Genomic DNA, 21,752 nt, shown 5'->3' with positions numbered 1-21,752 from the left:
GTGCTACCCTGCATTAATACAGCAGGCAATTATAACTAAATTCAGACTGAAATTACTTAAATAGAAATGAGAGTCATTATTTCTCATTCACTCTGGTGTACATAACACTTGTGTGCTGTAACTAAAGCCCTAGTATCTGTTGTAATTAAAACAGGCGTGAGGTGGAAACAGCAATGTTTTTATATCTACAGCAGCAACAGAATAGCAGTCCTGCGTGTTTGAAAATGATCCGACTGTCCGTCCATCAGTCCGCCAGTCAGTCTGTCTGCATGTCCGAATAGTGTACTGTTGCCAAGGGATACAGCTGTTTGTGTGAGACCAAAGAGGAAGGGGTAAGGACCCCATACTTGCCATGCCAACCATGTCACATAATCCTACCAACCTTAACCATTGAGTGTGTGTTGGTTGGCAGTGGTTCAGTAATATTGATTCTTCAGCTCTGTTTACATGTTCTGCAAGACTGTTCTCAAAAGGTGACGCTGTAGCACGGTAATACACATGCACACTTACCCTTCATGTCTAACTGCTCACAAACACACATGCATGCAGATACACATATACACGCTCATACAGAAAACAAAAAAGACACCGTGGCACAGCAGAACAGGGTGTTCCTGAAAAGGAGAACAGAGAGCAGAGGGGGTTATTTTAGTCATTAGAGCAGGCAGACAGATAGCTTAATGCGGAAAGGGTGTGTGAGTGTGTATGTGTGCGCGCATGTGTGTTTGTTTGTGTATGTGCGCATGTGCAGTGATGGAAAGGCAGGTAAAGTTCCTAGTGTATTGGTTCAAGTGTTTTATAACCTGAAACTTAATATCAATGACTAAAACTTGCAGGTCTTTTCCCTGTCATGACTGAGCCTGAAGTTGTTCTACAGCATGTGTGATGTGTTTGCCTCTCAGAGCAGGCTAAACTGACTCTGTGGCAGACACTTCAAGATGTACAAGCCATTGTTTGACCTTGACGTATTTATTTCTACATTCTCTTCCTGTGCCAAACTGCTGTAATCGTGTACAGAAATAAAATGTATTTTTGTTTCTGCTCTTGAGCTACAGCCCATTTTTATATCACTGTAAATTGTGTTTTAATTTTGTGAAGCAGCTGCTGCTGTATACGTGTGGATGCACACATGCCTAGTTGTGAGGCAGCACCTGAGTATATGTGTGCATATTCACATCCAACATTCAACTGCTGCGCAGTGTTGGCTGTTGAAAGGCCTTTCTTGGCATGGCACAGTCAATTCTAAAAATACACACACCACAAATTAACACCATGTCTGAGCACAGGTGTCATGGCCCCGCACTGCCCCTAAGTGTGTGTACTTGTGTGTTTGTGTCTGTGAATGTGTACGTGTTACACTCTGCACATATGTATGTATCGGATGGAACTAAAACTGTGCTTATTGTTGGCATGTATGCTTGTGACTAATCTCTGGCACAATCCAGAGTTGACCTCTGACCTGGGCTTCCTCCGCTCTGCATCCTCCCACTGGCTGTCAGTGTTTGAAGTGAAGGGGCTGTGACATCACAGCGTTGGACACACAATGGCCGCTGTGTGCTCTTACTGCGTCACAGAGGCCTGCTTACCCCAGTGGATGCCAGGCAAAGGGAAGGCCCATGTGGGAGATCATGCTGCCTGGTAGCAGTGTGTCATCTCAGGAAGTAATATCCTGTCAGTGCTTATGCTTAAAGCAAGTGTGTATTATATATCACAGCTTAGTCACAGTTGTAGGCTATATGATACACATATACCCATATATAGCTTCACATCTGTTGGAAAGCAGTAGTGTTACGTAAACACCGCCACTACATCGGATGTCATAAGCAGTTTCCTTTAACAGCGCTGGTGGATTTCAAATAACAGTTAAAAATAACAGTTAAAATTAATATTGGCAATCTTTAATTAAAACTTTACCGAGCACACTTATTTTTACAGTCTGCATAATTCTTAATGGTTGATATAGCCCCTGTAGTGTGTTTTGAGCCCATATGATTTGATTAGTTTGCGCTGACGATATCATCTTCCATTGTGGTGTTTCACCGTGGACATCATATGCCATTTTGGTAGATCTAACCCAACCCTACTGGCAACCAGATGAACCTGTGAGCTCATGTTGTATTTACTCTGGCATTGGGATGAACTGATCCGACCTTTTCAGTCCTGACACTTGGGCTAGTAGCATGAATTACAGTTACCTGCATAAACCTTCAAAATGCAACAACAAGTTAGTCAAGGAATAAATATTCCAATATATACTGTAGTAGAATTGAAAAAATGTACCTGATCCAGCTATTTGAGTCATTTTTTGTGTCTGATATTAAAATCGGACTGTAAAGGGAAGTGCTGTTGAGGCATTTTAGAAAACCACCAAGATGTCTGATGTGAAACATTCTGCTGAAGTCACCATTGCGAAGCCTGACATCACCAGACCAAATAAAACATGAACTTGCAGATTAGTCTGGTTCCCAGTTAAAGTAAAGGCAAGGCAAGGCAAGTTTATTTGTATAGCACAATTCAACACAAGGTAATTCAAAGTGCTTTACATACACATTAAAAACAGCATGACACAATTGAAAACAGTAAAAACAGTCAATTAAAACAGGGAAATAGAAATAAAAATATAAATAGGATAAAATAAGATACAGCAGGATAAAAAAAAAGAGATAAAATAATAAAAAGCACAAGTCAAAGACCTTCTATCTTTAAATTCTCTTTATCATACACTCTTTCATAGACACATTGATGCTGCACTATCACAGCTCATTGTGCAGAGTTGTTCACTGCTACATCACTTTTGTCAGAGGCATTTTGGTCTCTGTCCATTTATAATGCCTCTTGGAAATAAAAAATTAACTTAGAGAGAATAATTTGCATTTGCGATTTGGTCTGGCGATGTCAGGCGAACACTTAACGGCTTTGGGTTTAGTATGTGTAAAGCAGAGGAATTAATTTATTGGACCTGTACAGTGGAACACATGTTCGCTACATCAGGTCTATCCTTAGACCCTCGAGGCATAAAGCACACGTTCGCCTCTGGCTGTCATTCCTACATTGCCAATTGAGTTTAGAGATGTAATCACTCCATTTGTCGCACACTATAAATACACTTTGCAGCTCTCCACCTCTCTGTGTATACGTGTGAACACACTTGTTCGTTTGTCAGTGTAAGTAAGCACCTTGAAAGAGACAACTACTTCTACTACTACTACTACTACTACTACTACTGTTACAGGAGGGCCTTTCTCTAAATCTCCAGTAGCCTTGAATAGCCAGTAGTTGTGCTGTGATTGGTATGTCTCTACTTCTTTACTTTTCGTTCATGAAGAGTATTTCACTCCGTTGCGTTAGTCTTGAGTTACTGGTGTGGAGTCGGCCTGTCCTCAAATACAAGTGCTGGTACATGTTTGTGTTGGAATGTGTGTGTGTTTCAATGTGTATCGCTGCATGGGTGTGTTTTTCATGTGGGCCATCCAATGGGCACAAAGCGGGCAGTGTGTGCCCCCTCGGGTGCTGAAATGTACACTTCGGACAACAGGCGGCTTCAGTCCTCAATAGGAGCTGCCCTTCTTATTGTACCTCATGCACAATGAGCTTTTCTCTCTCTCTCTGTCTTTCTCTCTCTGTCTTTCTCTCTTTATAACCATATACAGACAGTGTTTCTGATGAGAGACTGGAGGAATCAGATTGTGATTGGTTGTTTAGACCCTGATGTCCCTGCCACTGCTCCTCTGTATGTAGCTGTCTTACAATACTTTACCATCAACAGTGACATTAGAAGAAAACAGAAACCTTGCCCTAAACGGGTTTCATTACACCTGAGTGAGTCCAGACGAGCTTAGTCATTCAGGGGATGAACACAAGTCATTGCAGAAGGGGAACTATCAGTCTTGGGACTCCCCAATGACTGCATGCACATATACATATATTTAAGTGTGTATGTGAGGGGTTTATCGGTGTTCCCCATCATCCTTCTGCTCACATGATCATCCAAGAACAACAAGAGCACATGACTCCCACATGACCTCCCCAACATTATCGAGGAAGTACCGAGCAGTTTACCCTCTTTTTGGAAGGACAGATTTGGGGCCATCTTTCAAACATGAGAATAGATATGAAACACTTTTTTTGTTTCACTTGGCAATAATTCCATAATAACCTTTCAGCATATTGTTATTAAAGTGGTGACAGGACATTTTGGCTTATTACAGGTCATTTCAGAGAGAGGACGTTCTTATTCGCTGGTCTAAAAATTCAGCTCCATGCACACATCTTTTCAGATGGTAAGCCTAATTCAGTAGCATAAAAAGTTGCTATTCCAGCATTTTTTAAAAACTTCCTACACTGCAAAGTAAATGGAAACAAAGGAATATGACCGTAGTAGTAGTAGTAGTTCATGTTTATGTAGCTAGTAAGAGCCTCGAATCCCAGGATGTCATCTTAAAGAGCTTTACAGGCCACACTTTTGCAAAAGAACATGATGGTGATTCTCATAAATATAAATAAAGGTATCAGGACCACAATCAGGAATCGGGATGCTTTAAATGAATGACTTGTAGCTGTACAGGTTGCTGTATGGAAAACACAATCATATGCCTGTGTTGTTGTTTTTTGTCCACAAACTGCCTTCCCTAGCTTTAATGGATGAAGTCAGCCCTACACAGAGTGTAGAGATGTTAGTGTGTAGTCCATCATACTAACTGATGTGCTGATTTAGAACTAAATTACATCCTATATCTCGGTTGCTGCGTTTAATCCATGACTACCTATTGATGATTATTTATCACAGTTAGAATATTACTGTGTTTCTTACATGACTCAAGATATGACATACAGTAAAAAATGACCATTAAAATATGAAAACATAGTTATGTGATGTGTGATTTCTGGAACTGACAAAGAAACCATTAATAGATATAGCTATACTGATAAATTAATAGAAAGAATGGTTGGATAGATTCTTAGTTCACTTATTCTTTTAGTAGGAATTAGATGATATAACTTCAAAAATGTACTCCGTATTTTATATAATCGATGTTCTTAATTGTTTGTCAAGACAATAGATATCAGTAGCTGTGCTTTTCCTGCTGATTTTAAAAGCATTTTTTTTGTTGAATAGTGTGCCAAAACATTGAGAATGATTGTGATGCCTGGACATTAAAAGCCTTATGGTTTAGTTTTTGCGTGTAAGACAGACGTCACATGAGTGCACTGGGCATCCTTTAAACCTTTGAGGGATCATACAGACAGAAAGAGACAGGCTGAATGCTCTAAGGCGTATATAGGTAAATAGGATTAGGGGTCCAACAACCAGGTTTGGACAACTTATCAAAAGATGACTGGGTGCCTTTGATTCAGTAAGAACATAGAGTGCATGTGAGCGGAGAGTTTCAGCCATACCTGTCAGTGGAGTGGCATCAGAGGAAAAGTCCAAGGACCCAGAGCTTACAGGTCTCTCTCTAGATCAGTAGTTCTTAACCTTTTTGAGACGCGACCCCCAATTTAACATGCATATTGTCCGCGACCCCCGCTCACTGAAGAGAATCTCACACGCACAATTCAGATCACCCAAAAAAGAAACAAAATGACCACAAAAAGACACAAAATGACCAAAAAAAGACACAAAATGAGCAAAAGAGACACAAAATGACCAAAAAAAGACACAAATGACCAAAAAAAGACACAAAATTACCCTAAAAGATACAAAATGACCAAAAAAAGATACAAAATGACCAAAAAAAGATACAAAATGACCAAAAAAAGACACAAAATGACCAAAAAAAGAGACACAAAATGACCAAAAATCCCCCGAAATGACCAAAAAAAGACATTAAATGACCAAAAAGACAAAAACACATAAACACATTAACACATGAACACTTTAACACAGTGGAGACAGAGCTGACTTCCAAAATGATTTGGTGACCCCAAGAAATCATCTCGCGACCCCAATTGGGGTCCCGACCCCAAGGTTGAGAATAGCTGCTCTAGAGAACACTCACTGAGAATATAATGGTTTGTTTTATACCAAGAATAAAATGGGAATCAGTTTCACCTCTGAACAACCATAGGCCCAGGTAGGCCTGTCACGATAATTACTATATCGATTTATCGTTTGATACATAAAAATGGACATGATTTTCCTTGACTCAATATATTGTCATTTACATGCATGACTTTTTGTGCTTTTTTGTGTTGTGTTTGAAGTAATGCTGCAAATGTTTGACAGGCAGTAGAATTTCCGAACAAAAACTATGTTTCCCAAGCAGCCATTCCAGCTGTTTATATGTCATTTTAACAGTAAAATAATATAATGAATAATGTTTATCTCAGTGCAATTTTTTGTTAACAGAGCCTGAAAGTCTATTTTATTTGTTTTGGTTGTAGTTTATTTATTTGTGTTTTATTTATCTGGGATATTTTAATATTTATTTCCCTCATTTCAATTCCAAAGTTTAATATTCTCGAGCTTTTAAAATCCATTGTGGAAAAGGATGTACTTTTTATGCTTGAATGTCATTATAAAACTAAAACAACATCGATACAACAATACTATCATTTGTCATGATAAATTCTGGTAAAATATATTGTCCTAAAAATGTGTTTGCATTTAGTTTAGCTTTAATGGATAGTAGTGTCATAGTTCGATTATCTTTTGTGTTTGTTATCTTGAAAGGATACTCAAATTACAGTTTTATTTCACATTTCACACATTTCACTTTTACACACAGATCAAGATGAGACATAGGACAAGTATAATGTCAAGAGCACCTGACTACAAAGACACAGCTCAGTTAACTTATAAAAAAGTGCATCACAACATTGCACACTTCCTGTTCTCCTCTCACATCTCTCTTGTTATCACTAATCCACACATTAACAATTACACACAGGATCAGGCTTCTCTACAAAGAGAGTATGGCTGCATGCCAGGACCCATACTATCATACTATTTAGAATGCCAGAAAAAGATGTCCTAAAACATAGTGTCACCCATGCAGTATGCCAGGAATACCATGTTGTCCTTCTGCATGAGGTCACAGTTTGCAGTATGTAAGCCAACATGCTTTTCTGGCTATTCTGACCCACAGTCCTCTGCACAGCATATACAGCCATGGAAAAAATGATTTGACCACCCTTGTTTTCTTCATTGCATTTGTTCATTTTAATGCCTGGTACAACTAAAGGTACAGTTGGTTGGACAAATATAATGATAACAATAAAAATTGTTCATAAGAGTTTAATTTAAGAGCTGATATCTAGCCATTTTCCATGGTTTTCTTGATAAATACCCAAAATCATTATCAAGAAAACCATGGAAAATGGCTATATATCAGATCTTAAATTAAACTCTTATGAGCTATTTTTGTTGTCATCATTATATCTGTCCCTAACAAATGTACCTTTAGCTGTACCAGGCATTAAAATGAATAAGACATTGAAGAAATAATGGTCTAATAATTTTTCCCATGACTGTATGAGCAAGAGGGTCAAGGCGCAATGTTATGACAAAGAAGTATGTCATATCTGTATGCATGCTACATGTATGTTTGTAAAGATAAGCAATGTCAGTTGTAGTGTTTATACAGCATTCACTCTTGGTGGCTGCTCTTCTTGTTTAGGAATCCCTGCAGACCTTTGTTGCCACCTTGTTTTTTCCCCCTTTCCTTCCGCTGGCTGAACTCTCACTTTACTCTCCCTTTTTTTGTCCTCCACAGCTTCCTCTACCTCTCGGGCTGGACTGCGGTGCATTGACGTCGGCTCGCCCTCCCCTGCCCCCTCGCCCCCCAGCAATGGCCTCACGCATTGGGCTGCGGATGCAGGTACATCACAACCCCCCTATTCCATTTAAAATGCAGCCCACGCAAGCCTTTCATTGGCTATGGATATCAAAGTCTGTCTGTAGTGTTGTTTGATTGAGTGGACAGTGGAGAGGAAGGTATTCTGGTCAGTGTTTGTGTACCATTTATTTGAAGGGCATCCGTATGCTATTTTAGCCTTTATTTTTTTGCTATATTTACATATATTTACTGTATATACTTTTCTTACAGGGTGATTTAATAGATGTGTGGAACACCAGTTGTGCTCTCCTAGCACCCATTCCACAGTCCCTTTATAGGTCACAATGCTTTAATGAGCATTCCTGTGATATTTGTGTTGTGTGTGTGTGTTCGTGTGTGTGTGTGTGTGTGTGTGTAGCTGATGCGGGACCAGCTGCAGCAAGAGGAGCAGCGTGAGAGGCAGCAGATGCAACAGCAACAGCAGCAGAATGCAGTCCTACAGCCATACATGCAGCATTGCATGGCTGGGCCACCTGCACCCACCCCAGCCATTAGCGCCCCACAGCATCAACAAAGCATGCAGGTCCCTGTGGAGGTCCTGAAGGTCAGTATGGCTGTAAAAAAAAATCACTATCAATTGAGGTCTTCATTTTTCTTGTACTGATTATTATCAAATCAATGTATCAATTAGCCAGTAATATTTTCCAGGTTGTCAGAGTTTATGGTGAAGACTTTAGGTTTCTTTTTTGACAATCTAAAATATTGAATTTACAATGATTTGAAAACAGTAAAGAGGCAAATCCTCACATTTGAACCAGTGAATGTTTGGCAGCAGCACATGATGTAGGAAAGTCTTTAATGCAGTGCATAGCTTGTCATCTCCACCATGCTTTCATGCTACACTGGCGGCCAGCTGCAGTATTGGTCATGTCCCTCTGCCTCTGGCAAAGTTGTCTCCTACCAGCAAAGAGTAAGGCAGAAAGGACTATTAGATCTAGCAGGGCCGTTGGCCACCAGCCAACTGTTTAGTTTGTTTTCTGTAACCAATGTAGCATTTTAGAATAAGCAAGGGAGCTGGCTCACTCGCCAGCTGCTAAATGAGTAAAATTAATCATATCTATGCTTTTGGTTATGACTGATACATAATCTGAGAGTTAGAATTGGGTTATTGAGTAAGTCTTTTTACAGGAAAATAAAATCAACTTAAATGGGGTTGGATCCATTTGTAATTGAACACAGAATCCCCTTCATTGTTCCACATATTCTCTTTTTTCAGACTAAGACTGGACCACCCGGCAGCGTGTGGTGATAAAAATGATAGCTGTAGTAAATTTTCATTTCCGGTCAAAATGCGAGCGCACTTCAAAGATAAAGCGCTAAACAGATCTTATTGAGCGGATTGGCGGAAGAGAATAAAAGGATATTGGTTAAGGGGGGTTTCAAAAGGACAGGGGGCTGTGGCACTTCCATTAATCCACTCACATGTTGCTGAGCAGGAGGCAGGGCAGCAGGGGAGGCGGTCAGGACTTCACTGGGCGTTGCGGCCTCTCACACAGCAGCACTGCCACACACGGGGAAATCAGGGACAGATTTGAAAAAAAGGCAGAGAGAAAAATGCGGTGGAGCAGCAAGCAGGTAGGGAGACAGAAGGGGGGAGATAAGAGAGGTTTGACATGTTTTGCGATAGGACAGACAGGAGCAATGTAGATAGTGTGAGTCAGACAGGGACTGATAAAGCTGAAGTGACATTTTGCCCGATTCCAAAGATGCCTGTGTCTGTCCTTATCTTTGATCGTCTGTTTGTGTGCGCTTGGGTTTTGCGCAATACTCCATTATGTGGCTTTATGGCATGTTGGACTGTAAATCTGTCCAGTTTGTGTGCATCAGTTACTGCATGGGGCAATTTGCTGTATAGACAGTTTACTCTGTGTGCATGTCGGTGTGTGTGGAATGGTGTTAATGAAATCTCAGTGTTTAGAGTTGTCGGTGTCTTTCCTTTCATTCTGTTGATAAGCTGAGCTGTCTGTCCATCAGTCTCACTGAGCCTGTCAGAGCTTGTGTGTTTCTTTGGGTGTCATCTGTGCTGACAGCGCTGGGCAAAATAGGTTGAATAATTACGACTGAATAGTTGTTCCTCTGGCTCATGAGACCCAGACACATTTAAAGCTGACAGTGTGTGTGTATCTATCCAGTGTGTCAAGATCGCTCTGAAAACAAACACAGGGTAGCGTGAAGGTGTAAAAACATGTATTTATTGAAAAGTTTCTGGTTCATTTGATATAATCCTGCTGTTTGTTATAAAACAGAGGGGGGTTTGGAGGGCCGAGGGGTTGAGTCTTTCTCTGTAGTAATGGGGAGCAGGCCTGCTTTCTCTGAGCTTTACTCTTTGATGTGAAGGAATGAGGCCAGCCCATTGCTTTATGTAGCCACACCAGAGGATTTAGTGGCTTTGCTCCTGCAGGCTTTACTACTGACTTAATGCTCCAGAGTCCTCGTGCCATCACAGTGTTATGGGACAGGGATAATGAGGTGCACGTCTGAACCACATACTGTTGTGTGTTATGTGTTTAAATGTCAGTGTTAACCATGCTGAGCTTATATAACACACTAAACATTTATGTATTCATTAAGATGTAATTCTGGTGATGGGTGTTGAAGTAAGTGTTATCACTGGCTGTATTTACATGCACTCTTACATTCCACAATTATTCCGAATATGACGATTTTCAAAATATGATACGGGTCATGTAATCGGCATACTCTGTTTAGATATTAACACATTTGGCCTTTTTACGAAGGTAGCATTTTCTGATTGGAGTGTGGACTATGCCATTATTGAGGTTCTCGGAGCATTCATCGGAGGATGTACAGGGCATTTAGAATATGCACCTCAATTGGAGTTTTTACCATGTTTGTGAGAGTTTACGGCCTCCTGCCTCTTTACAGTTATCTCTGTGCGTTGTACACAAACCAACTGGCCAACCGTTTGCAATAGTGGGAACGAGATGCAAGCCCAGATGAACAAATATTACAATGACGACTTTCATAAAATGCGGTTTGAAAGACTGAAAGAGCTCAGAACTGAAATAAATCTCATTTGACACAAAAAAGCAAATCAGTTCTCCAACATTGTATCTCAAATCTGTGGGTGTATTTCATAAATGGACTGAATGCCAAAAAGCAATGAAAATACCAATATAGTCACCTAAAAATGTGCTGTCAACTTACATGTACTGCTACATGCTCTGCTCTTTGAACACTGTTCAAAGTACCAAAGCCAATGATCTCATTTTTGACCATATGCATTATAAATTTAATATAAATCCTTGTATTTGAAGAGTTGTCAGTCGCTTTGGGAGTACAGCTGCTTTGAACCTTGATGTTTATATTTGGACCAATGTGAAAAATGAATAACGGAATAAGAATCGATCACATCCTTTTTCTGTTCATCCCTAATGCAGGTACAGACGCACCTTGAGAATCCTACAGACTACCACATCCGTCAGTCTCGGAGGCAGCAGGTGAAAGAATACCTGTCCACCACTTATGCCACCAAACAGGTGCCTTTCTCCATGCCTTTACTTTATGCTGTATATCTATTTATGCCTGTTTGTTTGAATCTATTTTTGATCAGTTACTCACCTTGTGTTACCTTGAGTTCTTTAACAAGATGTTGCTTTTCTCGCATTCACCCACAGTAAACGAAGAATCAGAAAAAAAAAAAAAAATTGAAATTCATCTTGGCTCCCACAGGCAAAAATACATATGTTTGAGATGCAGTGAGCGTATGACTCAATAAATGAGACTCAGATTATACTGCAAGACTTGTGTGAGTTTGGAAACCAGTGTTTTGATATACAGGTGCATCTCAATAAATAAGAATATCATAGAAAAGTTTATTTATGTCAGTAATTCAAATCAAAAAGTGGAAATAACACATCATATAGATACACACAGAATGAAACATTTAATGACTTAATTAATTTCTTCTAATTATAATGATTATGGCTTACATTTACATTTCTAGACCTAAAAATCAGTGTCTTAAAAAATGTTAATATTATAAAAGACCAATTTTAAAAAGTACGTTTAATATGGTGTTGGCCTCTGAAAAGTATGTCCATCTATACTTGGTTGGGGCTACTTGAACTACTGGAAATGGACTTTTCCATGATATTCTAATGTATTGAGGTGCACCTGTACTTTGACTGTTGTTAGTCGCGGCTCCCACTTATTTAAATTTATCAAGAATTTTTAAAAATTCTTCTTTCACCATGGAGACATGCGAGAAATTAAGAATTGTCTTCAAGAATTAAAGGTAATCAGGTGAGTAATTGATATAAATATTGTAATTTTCTGGATTATATATTGCTTTAACACCATCACCTACTTCTTTCTCTCTTTGTCTGTAGACGATCCACGCAGTAGCAGGGCTTGTGCCGCCCTCTCCTCCCACAAACATGGGACCTACAGGGGGTTCAGCGTCCGCCCCCCCACCCCTTCGCTCCCCACACATGCGCACTGAGCAGCTCATGTCTGGAAACAGCGCCCCGAACAGCCCCATGGCCATGCTCAACATCGGCTCCAGTCACGAGACAGAGGTAGATGCCCGCAAGCGTGGGCACACAGTGGAATAAACATTATATCCATGTCATGTTATAAAAGTACACTTTACAAGAGTCAGATTGAACAAATATCCTTAAAATATGACTTGATTACACCCCATATAGACTCTATATAAAATTATGAGGAATGAGTATTGCCCCCAAAGTGACATTATCTTCTCATTTTATGAAAGCATCATCATGATTTAATTGGTCTTTGCTCAGCTAGAGCAGCATTTATAAATGTGTCGTGCATACAGTTTGTGTGTGGATGAATGTGTTGGCTAACTAGCAATAACTTAGACTGGCTATCATTGGAATTTAAATGCTCCATTATGGCCTTGCAACAGTAATTACAGCTTAACAAGTGACAGAGGAACAGCAGAATGTAAGGCCCTTTGAACCAGGCGGACCTTGACCCCTCTTCTTTTAGTCTATCTGAGAGAAAAATACTTCTTACCAGATACTCTCTGTGACATAGATGTTAACTTTGAAGTCTTCTCTTGAGTGCGACAAGCACCTGCAGGCGAGTTCACTGAGGTCTACATGCCATCAAGGTGCCATGTGCTTTAGTAAACATGCTGTTCAAGTAGTAATAGTCTTCTTTGTTGCTGAACATGAAATATAGATTAGTTTTGTCTTTTGTCTTAAAGTTGGACATGATGGGTCTTCAAGCTCGTCATAATCATACAAGTAACACCCCAGTTTTTTTTCCCCCAGATGGATGAGGTCATTGATGACATCATCAGCATGCAGTCCAATTACGACGATATTCAGGCATACATTGATCCTGTCCAGATGCCAAATACAGTAAGTAGAACCAACCCACCAACAAGGTGTGATTTTAGGAATCCTTCAATTTCATTGTCTTGTCTGACACCTTTTTCAGTTACATGTTTTGGGTTAGGTTATTACAAAAAGATGTCCTACAATTTCCTACTATGTTTAATGAAAGGCCTAAGGATAGAAAATATAATATGATGTACAGATTATACATTCCCTCTAGAAAAATGTGTGATTTGTGAATTTTACTCTATGAAGAGAATTGTCTTTAGCTATTTGATTGGAATCTTGATTGGAGTTATTGGCTTTATTGTAGATCATAGCAGAACTATTGGAAATGGTAAACTATAATAAACTGACCAAGTAGTGTAGCAGATAATGTACATGTTTATATATTGGAACTATTTGGCACTCAGCTTGTGGTGCTCAAAACAGAAAAAAATTTATATGTTTGAAAAACTCAACAGCAGTTTCAAGTAAAATCTATTTTTCGGTGTAGTTTGGTAGAGGAAAAATAGTTCCTATATGAAATGGCTCACACCAAGATCTGTGGATTATTGTGAGTAACCAGGTCATGATTTCTGAAATGAGACACTGCTGTTGCTTTACACTGAGATTTTCAAATCTAATCAAAGACTAGAATTCTCAAATGTTGTATTCAGGGAGTATGTAGACCTCTGAAAGCCTTGTCCACTTCAGGTTATATTTTGGGACCAATCTGCCCTAAATGAGTCATAGGGTTGGACATGCCGAGTCATCAGTACTCAGGCGCTGGCCTTTCAGTAGTTTCTGTAATCGCTGCATCTGGTCAGTCTCTCTCCCTTTGTCACCCCTTTCATTTATTGTTAATGTTGTTAGTTTTTGTTGCTTTTATTAGGGATTGTGATGGTGTTTGTGCAGTTGTTAGTCTTGTTCAACCACAGTGAGGGAAATTCAATGTGAAGTGTTGCAAGGTAGCTGTTCTAACTTTGCTCTAAAAAGGCTTTCTTGGTTGTCTGTCTTTTTCAGCATGTCCCCATGTGTCCTTATGCACGCATATACACAAACTCACGTACACACATGCAAAAGTGCATAATTTACTTAAGCACAAAACATTCCATCCTTAAACCTAATGGACATGGTTAGGTCTGTAGGGAAGACATGTCAGACGAGGACTGTACAGGGCTTTGTATCTGAGGAAACAAGCTCACAAAATTAACAATTAAACGGCCAGCAGTTAGAGTTCAACTTGTTTACAAGATTCAGAGAGAGAAAGGGAGGTGGAGAAGGAGAGGGGGAGGAAAAGAAAGGAGGAGGGAAAGGGGGATGAGGGCAATTTGTGCGAGGGGAAAACAGGCTGAAAGTCCAGATAGGGGAAAGTTCACTCTTGTTTGGTGGGGAGCGGAGGTAGAAGAAAGACAGAATCGGTGTTGCAGAGGTCAGTCGCCCAGGACAGGGACGGCAGAGCCAGAGAGGTCTGTGTGTGACGCCGGTGCCTGAGAGAGAAGAAGAGAGACCGCCGGCCTAGTGAGGGAAGGAGTAGAGGATGAAGGAGATGAATAAGACATATGCCATTGTGGAAGTTATTGAAGGAGAACAGATTCAGCTGGTAAGATACTAAAGCGCAGTTGTTTGTCAGATTGTTCAAAGCTGTAAAAGTTAAGCTTTTGCTCTGGGTGAACCACAGGATGCAGTGATGGCTCTAACTCTCAGCCTCGAGTCCCTGATTATAAAATGAGCCACAGCAGGGGTGGTGGGGTGGGTGAGGTTTTAGACTTTTTTTTTGGTTTTTGCACGAGTTGGGTAGTTCTGCATGACTGGAATCAGAATTCTCACATGTTTGAGTTGATATTGAGCATCATGTTGGTGTTCACCGTGCAATTAAAATATATATCAGCAGGTTCAACTAGTGCAGGCTCAGCTCATTGTGTGGTCATCCGTCTCACTCACTGCTACACAGCTGTGTGTGTGTGTGTGTCTGTGTGTGTGTCTGTGTGTGTGTGTTTGTGTCTGTATGTGTGTGTGTGTGTGTGTGGAGGGATACCCACACAGCCTCCTGTGGCTTTATCTGATAATATGTCCTCTGCGGCTGATGTGTTTAATCAGCGTGAGTGTGTCTGAATGCAAGCGCGTGTGTGTGTGTGTGTGTGTGTGTGTGTGTGTACTTGTAACATCATACTGAATGATTAGGTTAGGCTATTGATCAACCCTGAGGATGATCAGTGTGTGTAAAGCCAGCACAAAAAAGCAGATCAATCTGTTAACAGTGCTACATTTTCAGAACGTATTACAGACACTTCTGTGTCAAGTCTTTTGTGTTAAAATACACTGGAAACAAAACTCTTGAGAGCTTTATTCCCAACTGACAGACCAGTGAGCAAAACTCACCTGCTAATCCTGATGGGGATTAAAGCAGCAAACTCCATGGAATTCTTGGAATCTCAAAGTTTAGTAAAAGCCGGGAACACCACTAAATACCAGGCACAAGTGAACAGTGCGACTCTTAAGTGTGAGTGAGTTTGTATGGATGGTTAAACTGAGCCATACTGAGTCCCAGTCACACTTGCTAGTTCAGTTGAGTTAGATGGGTTCATTGGAGTGGGGTGTTGTGGTGAAGGGTAGGCTACCTGGCCAGGACAGGAGAGAGGCGGGGGTGGGTGGTCAGTGCAGAAGCATGAAGAAGGCTCGGGATAAAAAGTTACTAGAAACTCTTTTATATCATCAGCAGAAAACTTGAAGTAGCCATAAAAAGGTGGGGCATTAAAATCTCATTTTATTTAGGATTTCATAAGCGGTTAATGGTAATGAATGAATGAATGAATTTCATAATGATGCATAGTTTTGTTGTTAAAACTTCAAGTAGAAAGCAGGTAGCCAGGTTATGTTGTTGGATGTGATGAAGATCAACTTAATAATTTAAGTGATTTTCCATATCTAAACAGCTTAATTAGAGTTGTACAGCATTAATGCATTACTTACTTTTTTTGCCAGGGACCAGCTAATAAACAAAAAAATTATAATTAACTTTTTAACATTTGCTGTCCTTTCTCATCTTTGTGGTAAATCCAGTTGCAGACGCACAAGTCAGGTGTACACAAGAGCATTTCTAGGACTTTTGGGCATTTGGGACCAAACCCAGACCTTTTTTTGATAAGCAATCTCTATTCTGATGCTTTTTTGTACACTCTGGCACCTTATTTACATTCACAGTGTATTTTTATTGTGAATTACAAACTGTTTAGCCACCCAACACTTTACTGCATACCAGATTTGGCCCACAGTCTGTAAGTTGAGAATCTCTGTTGTAAACCATATTAATATAATTTCCTCCTTACTAATGTTGATTTATTCTTCATCTCTGCCTTTTTCTTTAGTGCAATTTTTAACAAAGCATTTACATACAGAAGTGAACCTGTGGAGGTGTGTATGTGTGAATGTGTTTGATGTCACACAGTAGCGAGCAGATAAGGTATCTGTGCCTTTGAGTTCTTTATCTCTCAGGCCTCATTAGCAGTGTCACATTTGACCTCACTTCAGGGAGTACGACGAGAATTGTAACAAGGCATAAAATGTCCATCCCACTCAAACTATACAGTACAATTAAAAGGAAATCACGTCTTTTTAGGAGTGCATGCAAAACTAAATCACAGCTTTTACGCAACGTCTAAAGTGCAAGAGTTCGAAGAAGACACTCCACGGGTGTGAGTTAGGGAGCTGGAGGAGGCAGAGGAGAGAATGAAGCCATAAAGGGAGATAAGGTAGATAGGATGATAGTCAATCATTGCTTTGTGTTTGGCAAGCGGCTCTTAGGTGTGATATTATTGCATTATCTCCTACTATCTGTTCTTTACAGCACACTAAACACGAACACTGACTTTATAAAGATACTTACCAAGGTGTTTGGAGCTGTAAATGAGTAGTCTAGGAAATGGAAGAAAAAAAAAGATTTAACACCAGTGTGACCTGAGTTTGATTTAGCATTGCTTTCTGTTTTAATTACTGCTTAAAAATGTGATTAAGGTCAACATTTAGTGCTCTTTTAGTACAGGTAAATCACAGTAGAAGTCATTGAACAGCTGAGTGCTTTTCAGGAGTTTCATTCACAACCACTCTGTTCATGGACAACAGAGCCTTGCATAGAGGTATATAAATGCTTTTTCTGCACGGCTCACACAATGAAGTGATTTTCTGAAAGTAATGTGTTGATTATTGGTATTCTAAATGTGTATTCTTGTTGTGTGTGTGTCCTCCCCAGCTCCCCCTGTCTAGCAGTCACCTGGATGTGTATACAGGTCCGGGAATGAAGGGTCCAGCCATTGCAATGACCAGCAACTCCTGTCCTGCCAATCTGACCATCAAACGAGAACTGTCAGGTGAGAAAGACGAAGTTGTACACTTTAAGATTAGCAGAAGTTATATAAAAGACTCTTTGTAGTTGTATGAATATACAACATTTCCTTCATACAGTACTTCATGCTGTAATTTAGATTTGTTTACACAACTTATAAACTGATTCTGTAAAGAACGGCCATAGGCTAATCCCTTTTTGTTGTTGCAAAGACACAGAAGCCCGTGCTCTGGCCAAGGAGAGACAGAAGAAAGATAACCACAATCTGAGTAAGTCTTTCCTTCAGCATGCTCTTCACCTAAACCACAAATGATATAACTCTTTTAATTTCTCACTTGCAAAACTGTACATGCCCTTAGAAACTTATGCACGCACACGCACACGCACACACACTATAATCTGTCCCTTGCAAAAACAGTTTTATATCGCTTTGTGCTGATTTAGCTGACATAGTGCAACTAGTGGGTGGATGGTTAACCTGGCAATTTCTGCTGTCCTGGCACTTAAGTGTAATTACCTGTGACCGTGTGCATGTGCGTGTGTGTGTGTGTGTGTGTGTTTCAATGCATGCCTAAACGTTTGTCCCGTTTTGTCCTTTACCATTTATATCCAGTATGCAATGATCTATACTTATGCACTACAGTGCCAACCCTGTGACATGTTTACTGTTTGACTGGGTGCTACACATACTTTGACTCTTGTAGCTCCAAAGGCCACAATCCGCCTTGAAAAGGATCTTTTTTCTGCCTTTTACTTTTCTGTACTACTTCTTATGTATTTTCCTCTATCTCCCTGTTGAAACAGTTGAAAGGAGGAGGAGATTCAACATCAATGATCGTATCAAAGAGCTGGGCACAATGATCCCCAAAACCAATGACCTGTGAGTTGCTTTTATATGATGCTTTATTTTCAGTGTGCATACAATTTTGAAGCAAAATCTGTTACTGCCAGTTACTTATCTATGGAAATGGCCTGTGTACACTTTACTGTGTGGATAGTGATGTGCGCTGGAACAAAGGCACTATCCTGCGGGCGTCTGTGGAGTACATCAAGCGCATGCAGAAGGATGCACACAGATCCAGAGAGGTGGAAAACAACTTCAAACGGATGGAGATGGCCAACAAACAACTGATGCTACGCATTCAGGTAACACAGCCATGCACACATGCAAAGAAACACAATTACAGCAAATAAGGGCTATCAATTGATTAAATATTCAATCACGAGTAATCCCATGATTGTCTTAAGATACCTGCAAATTAATAGCAAATTAAATTATATTTTTTTATCTGTTCAAAATGTACCTCAAAGGGAGAATTTCAAATATTTAATACTCTTATCAACAGGGGAGGGGACATATATTGTATGCTTGCTTCATGCAAATGTATGTAGTTTTATTATTGGAAATCAATTAACAACACAGTAGTTAGAGTACAATGTAGATAACCATAGAACTGGAGTTACATCTGCTAAATACTAAAGTATTTGTCAATGCTGGTCAAAATAATGTGATGTAACCCCGAGGTAACTGTGAATTACTGAGTGAAGTCTAGTAGTCTCAGGTCTTGTATTGTTCTTTCACGTGGCCCCTCATCCTCCACAATGTTAGATGTTAATAGCTGTTGAGACTGTCTGCATTAGTTGTCAATAAATATTTCAGACTAGGTGTACTCCGGTTCATATTGACAGTTTGGTCGTCCATCTTTCAGGGTTTTGTAGCTCAACACCTTTGCCTTTGTCCTTGCTGCCATTGGCAGGATTTATAATGACGCAACCTGCATTAATGTGTCAAAGCAAATTGTGGCATTAAAACAACTTTGCATCAACAGTTTAACTTTGACATCCATAGTGCATTGAGACTGATTATTTTGCCCTCCGCCCACTGTCTACAGGAGCTGGAGATGCAGGCTCGTATACATGGCCTGCCCCACCCCTCTCCCTCCGCCCTGAACCCCAATGACCTGATGTCTTCATATATAAAACAAGAGACCAGCCCTGAGGAGAACCTCTCTCACCCCCTGGCACAAGCCCACCACCAGCAACAGCACCTACCCCAGAACCAGTCTCATCCCCAGGCCCAGCAGCACCACTTCCTCCCGCAGACCCACCTCCACCCCCAGGGCCAGGTTCAGCAGCATCCCAGGCAGCTGCCACCACTCCCCCAACACCTGCAGCAGCCCCAGCCACCCATCCAATATCCCGCTGTAGGCAGCTCCCAGCCCTTTGACTTTACCCAGCAGCTGGACTTGTGCGATGGGATACCCGGCTTCTCAGACGGCATGTCTGGGCTGGGTGACCTGAGCGGACTGGACGATCATGGGAGGAGAGGCGACCTGGGCTTCCTGATGATGGAAGAGCCCTTGTCCCCTATGGGAGGAGACCCACTGCTCTCTGCGATGTCGCCTGAAGCCTCAGTCGACTCCAGCCGCAGATCCAGCTTCAGCATAGATGATGGAGACATACTGTAGAAACATGCGTACACATTCACTCACACAAACAAACGCATGCACGCCCAGAAAGGTTGCAATAAAAATTTAAAACTGCCTTAAAAGTGATGGTACAACACATATAAAGCACACACAGCAGAAAGGAATCAACCACCAGATGTAACATCATTCACCCAGCACACATCCATACACATCACAGTCTGAATATAAACAGAGGACACTCATTTCTGGTACAATTTTCTCCCCTTAACGGCACGAGCAAAAAAGGTACACGGCTCTCACACAGTTAAATTTTCTCTAAGTGCGAACGTTTGTGCACACACACACACACACATACTCACAAGGACGTGAGATAAACTGAGCAGCTTGAAACTTTGCCCAACAGAGCATTTACAAGAGGTGAACCAACACTGCCAGGTCAGGAGTTATATAGCACACTTGGCCTTGTTTCCATAAAGGTGGCTCTGAATCATAATTGAACAAGGGACAAAACCAGCAGTTAATTAGATTGAAGTTATCAGATACAAGGACAACCGAGTGCATTGTCTCATTTGATAGAGGACAAGTTATTTTCTCCTTACATCAACCTCTTTTAGTAACCATAAACGATTGAATGAGCGATAGTGAATAAAATGGAAATAGCTTCATGGTCCTGCATGCATAATTTATCTTAAGGGGATGCAGTCCAGTCACATTGTTCTCTTCCTCAATCTGTTATTCCAAGTGTTGGCTTTTGCCTCCAGCACCTGCTGTTTGGTGTTTGTCTGTGTTAGCCTGCGAAGCCCAAGTGTATTCTTCAAGTGTCCACATTTTAGGAAACATTTTAAAACTCACAGTAGGAGGCAGATCATCCAGTTGTCAACAAAGCCCCTTTAATTTATTGCATCTGCCCCTCTTCTAGCTGTAATTGTTGTCTTCTCATAAATACATGCATACACACACTGCTTGACACTGTCATGACCTTTACTGTGGAGAGAAAACATTTGGATGGTCTTCAGAATACGTCCAAAACTGCGAGGTGTCAAAATACTCAGGTACTGTAACAGAATACACATTGCGGATCATTTTTAAGCAGTAGCAGATGTTAACCTGAGCTGTGTCCGGCTCATAACCCCTATCAATGTGCCTTTTCATTTTTGCAGCTGCTGCTCTTCAAAGGCATGCTTTTATAGGTTGGAGATCATGACCAGGGCTTAGATTTAATATCAACTTCAGTTATGCCTGTAAATGCTTTAGAGTTTGCTCCTGTACCATCTACACCTTTGTTGTTGCAGGAGATAACGTTTCATTCTTCACTCTCTAATTGACTTTGCTTGAGAGGCTTGCATGAGAGGTCCAGGTGAAGGAAATATTAAGTGACAGGGTTTAATACTGGAGAGAGAAGGAGATAGTTTGTCTCAGCTGACAGCAGAAGTAGCGTAATCGTCACTGTTAGATTAGTGCAACTGAGCACACACTTGCATGCATTCACACACTCACTCTCGGTTCACAAACATGCTTTAATGAGATGCTCACCTATAGCACACATACATGCATTCTAGTGTTCACATACGTACAATACACGCATCGCGGCCTTGAGGCTGTTTTCAAATCAGCATGTTAACAAGTCTCCTGTGCTTCAGCCTCTCCCCTGATCCCTGATGAGTTGAGTAGAAGCCAGCTACAGAGACAAAACTCAGGTGTGCTGTTGTCACAGTGACGGTTGGGGACGACTGAGTCAGACCTGAGTTGTACCTCTGCTGTGGAAAACCTGGGGCTTGGCTTTGATTTGATATAGCTTATGATCAGTACTGATGAAGGTAGGAAAAAAAAC

General features: G+C 40.7%; 1 protein-coding gene across 3 annotated transcripts in view; it reads left to right on the top strand.

Annotated features, from left to right (window-relative positions):
• Positions 1 to 20,538, top strand: part of tfeb (transcription factor EB) — a 35,623-nt gene extending 15,085 nt beyond the window's left edge. For 2 of the 3 annotated variants that reach the window (XM_059329873.1, XM_059329874.1), the window contains exons 2-11: positions 7,716 to 7,820; positions 8,197 to 8,382; positions 11,240 to 11,338; positions 12,191 to 12,379; positions 13,103 to 13,192; positions 17,400 to 17,517; positions 17,705 to 17,761; positions 18,297 to 18,370; positions 18,480 to 18,638; positions 19,385 to 20,538. In XM_059329873.1, the coding sequence (XP_059185856.1) occupies positions 7,791 to 7,820; positions 8,197 to 8,382; positions 11,240 to 11,338; positions 12,191 to 12,379; positions 13,103 to 13,192; positions 17,400 to 17,517; positions 17,705 to 17,761; positions 18,297 to 18,370; positions 18,480 to 18,638; positions 19,385 to 19,960 (1,578 nt within the window). In that variant the 5' untranslated portion in view covers positions 7,716 to 7,790 and the 3' untranslated portion in view covers positions 19,961 to 20,538. The remainder of the gene's footprint in view (positions 1 to 7,715; positions 7,821 to 8,196; positions 8,383 to 11,239; positions 11,339 to 12,190; positions 12,380 to 13,102; positions 13,193 to 17,399; positions 17,518 to 17,704; positions 17,762 to 18,296; positions 18,371 to 18,479; positions 18,639 to 19,384) is intronic. The other variant, XM_059329875.1, reaches the window with a different exon arrangement.
• The last annotated feature ends 1,214 nt before the right edge of the window (positions 20,539 to 21,752 follow it).

This window comes from Centropristis striata, chromosome 3, assembly GCF_030273125.1.
Source record: "Centropristis striata isolate RG_2023a ecotype Rhode Island chromosome 3, C.striata_1.0, whole genome shotgun sequence".
Taxonomy (NCBI): Eukaryota; Metazoa; Chordata; class Actinopteri; order Perciformes; family Serranidae; genus Centropristis; species Centropristis striata.
The sequence above is the reverse complement of the archived record's forward strand: the minus strand, read 5'-3'. Positions and strand labels throughout refer to the sequence as shown.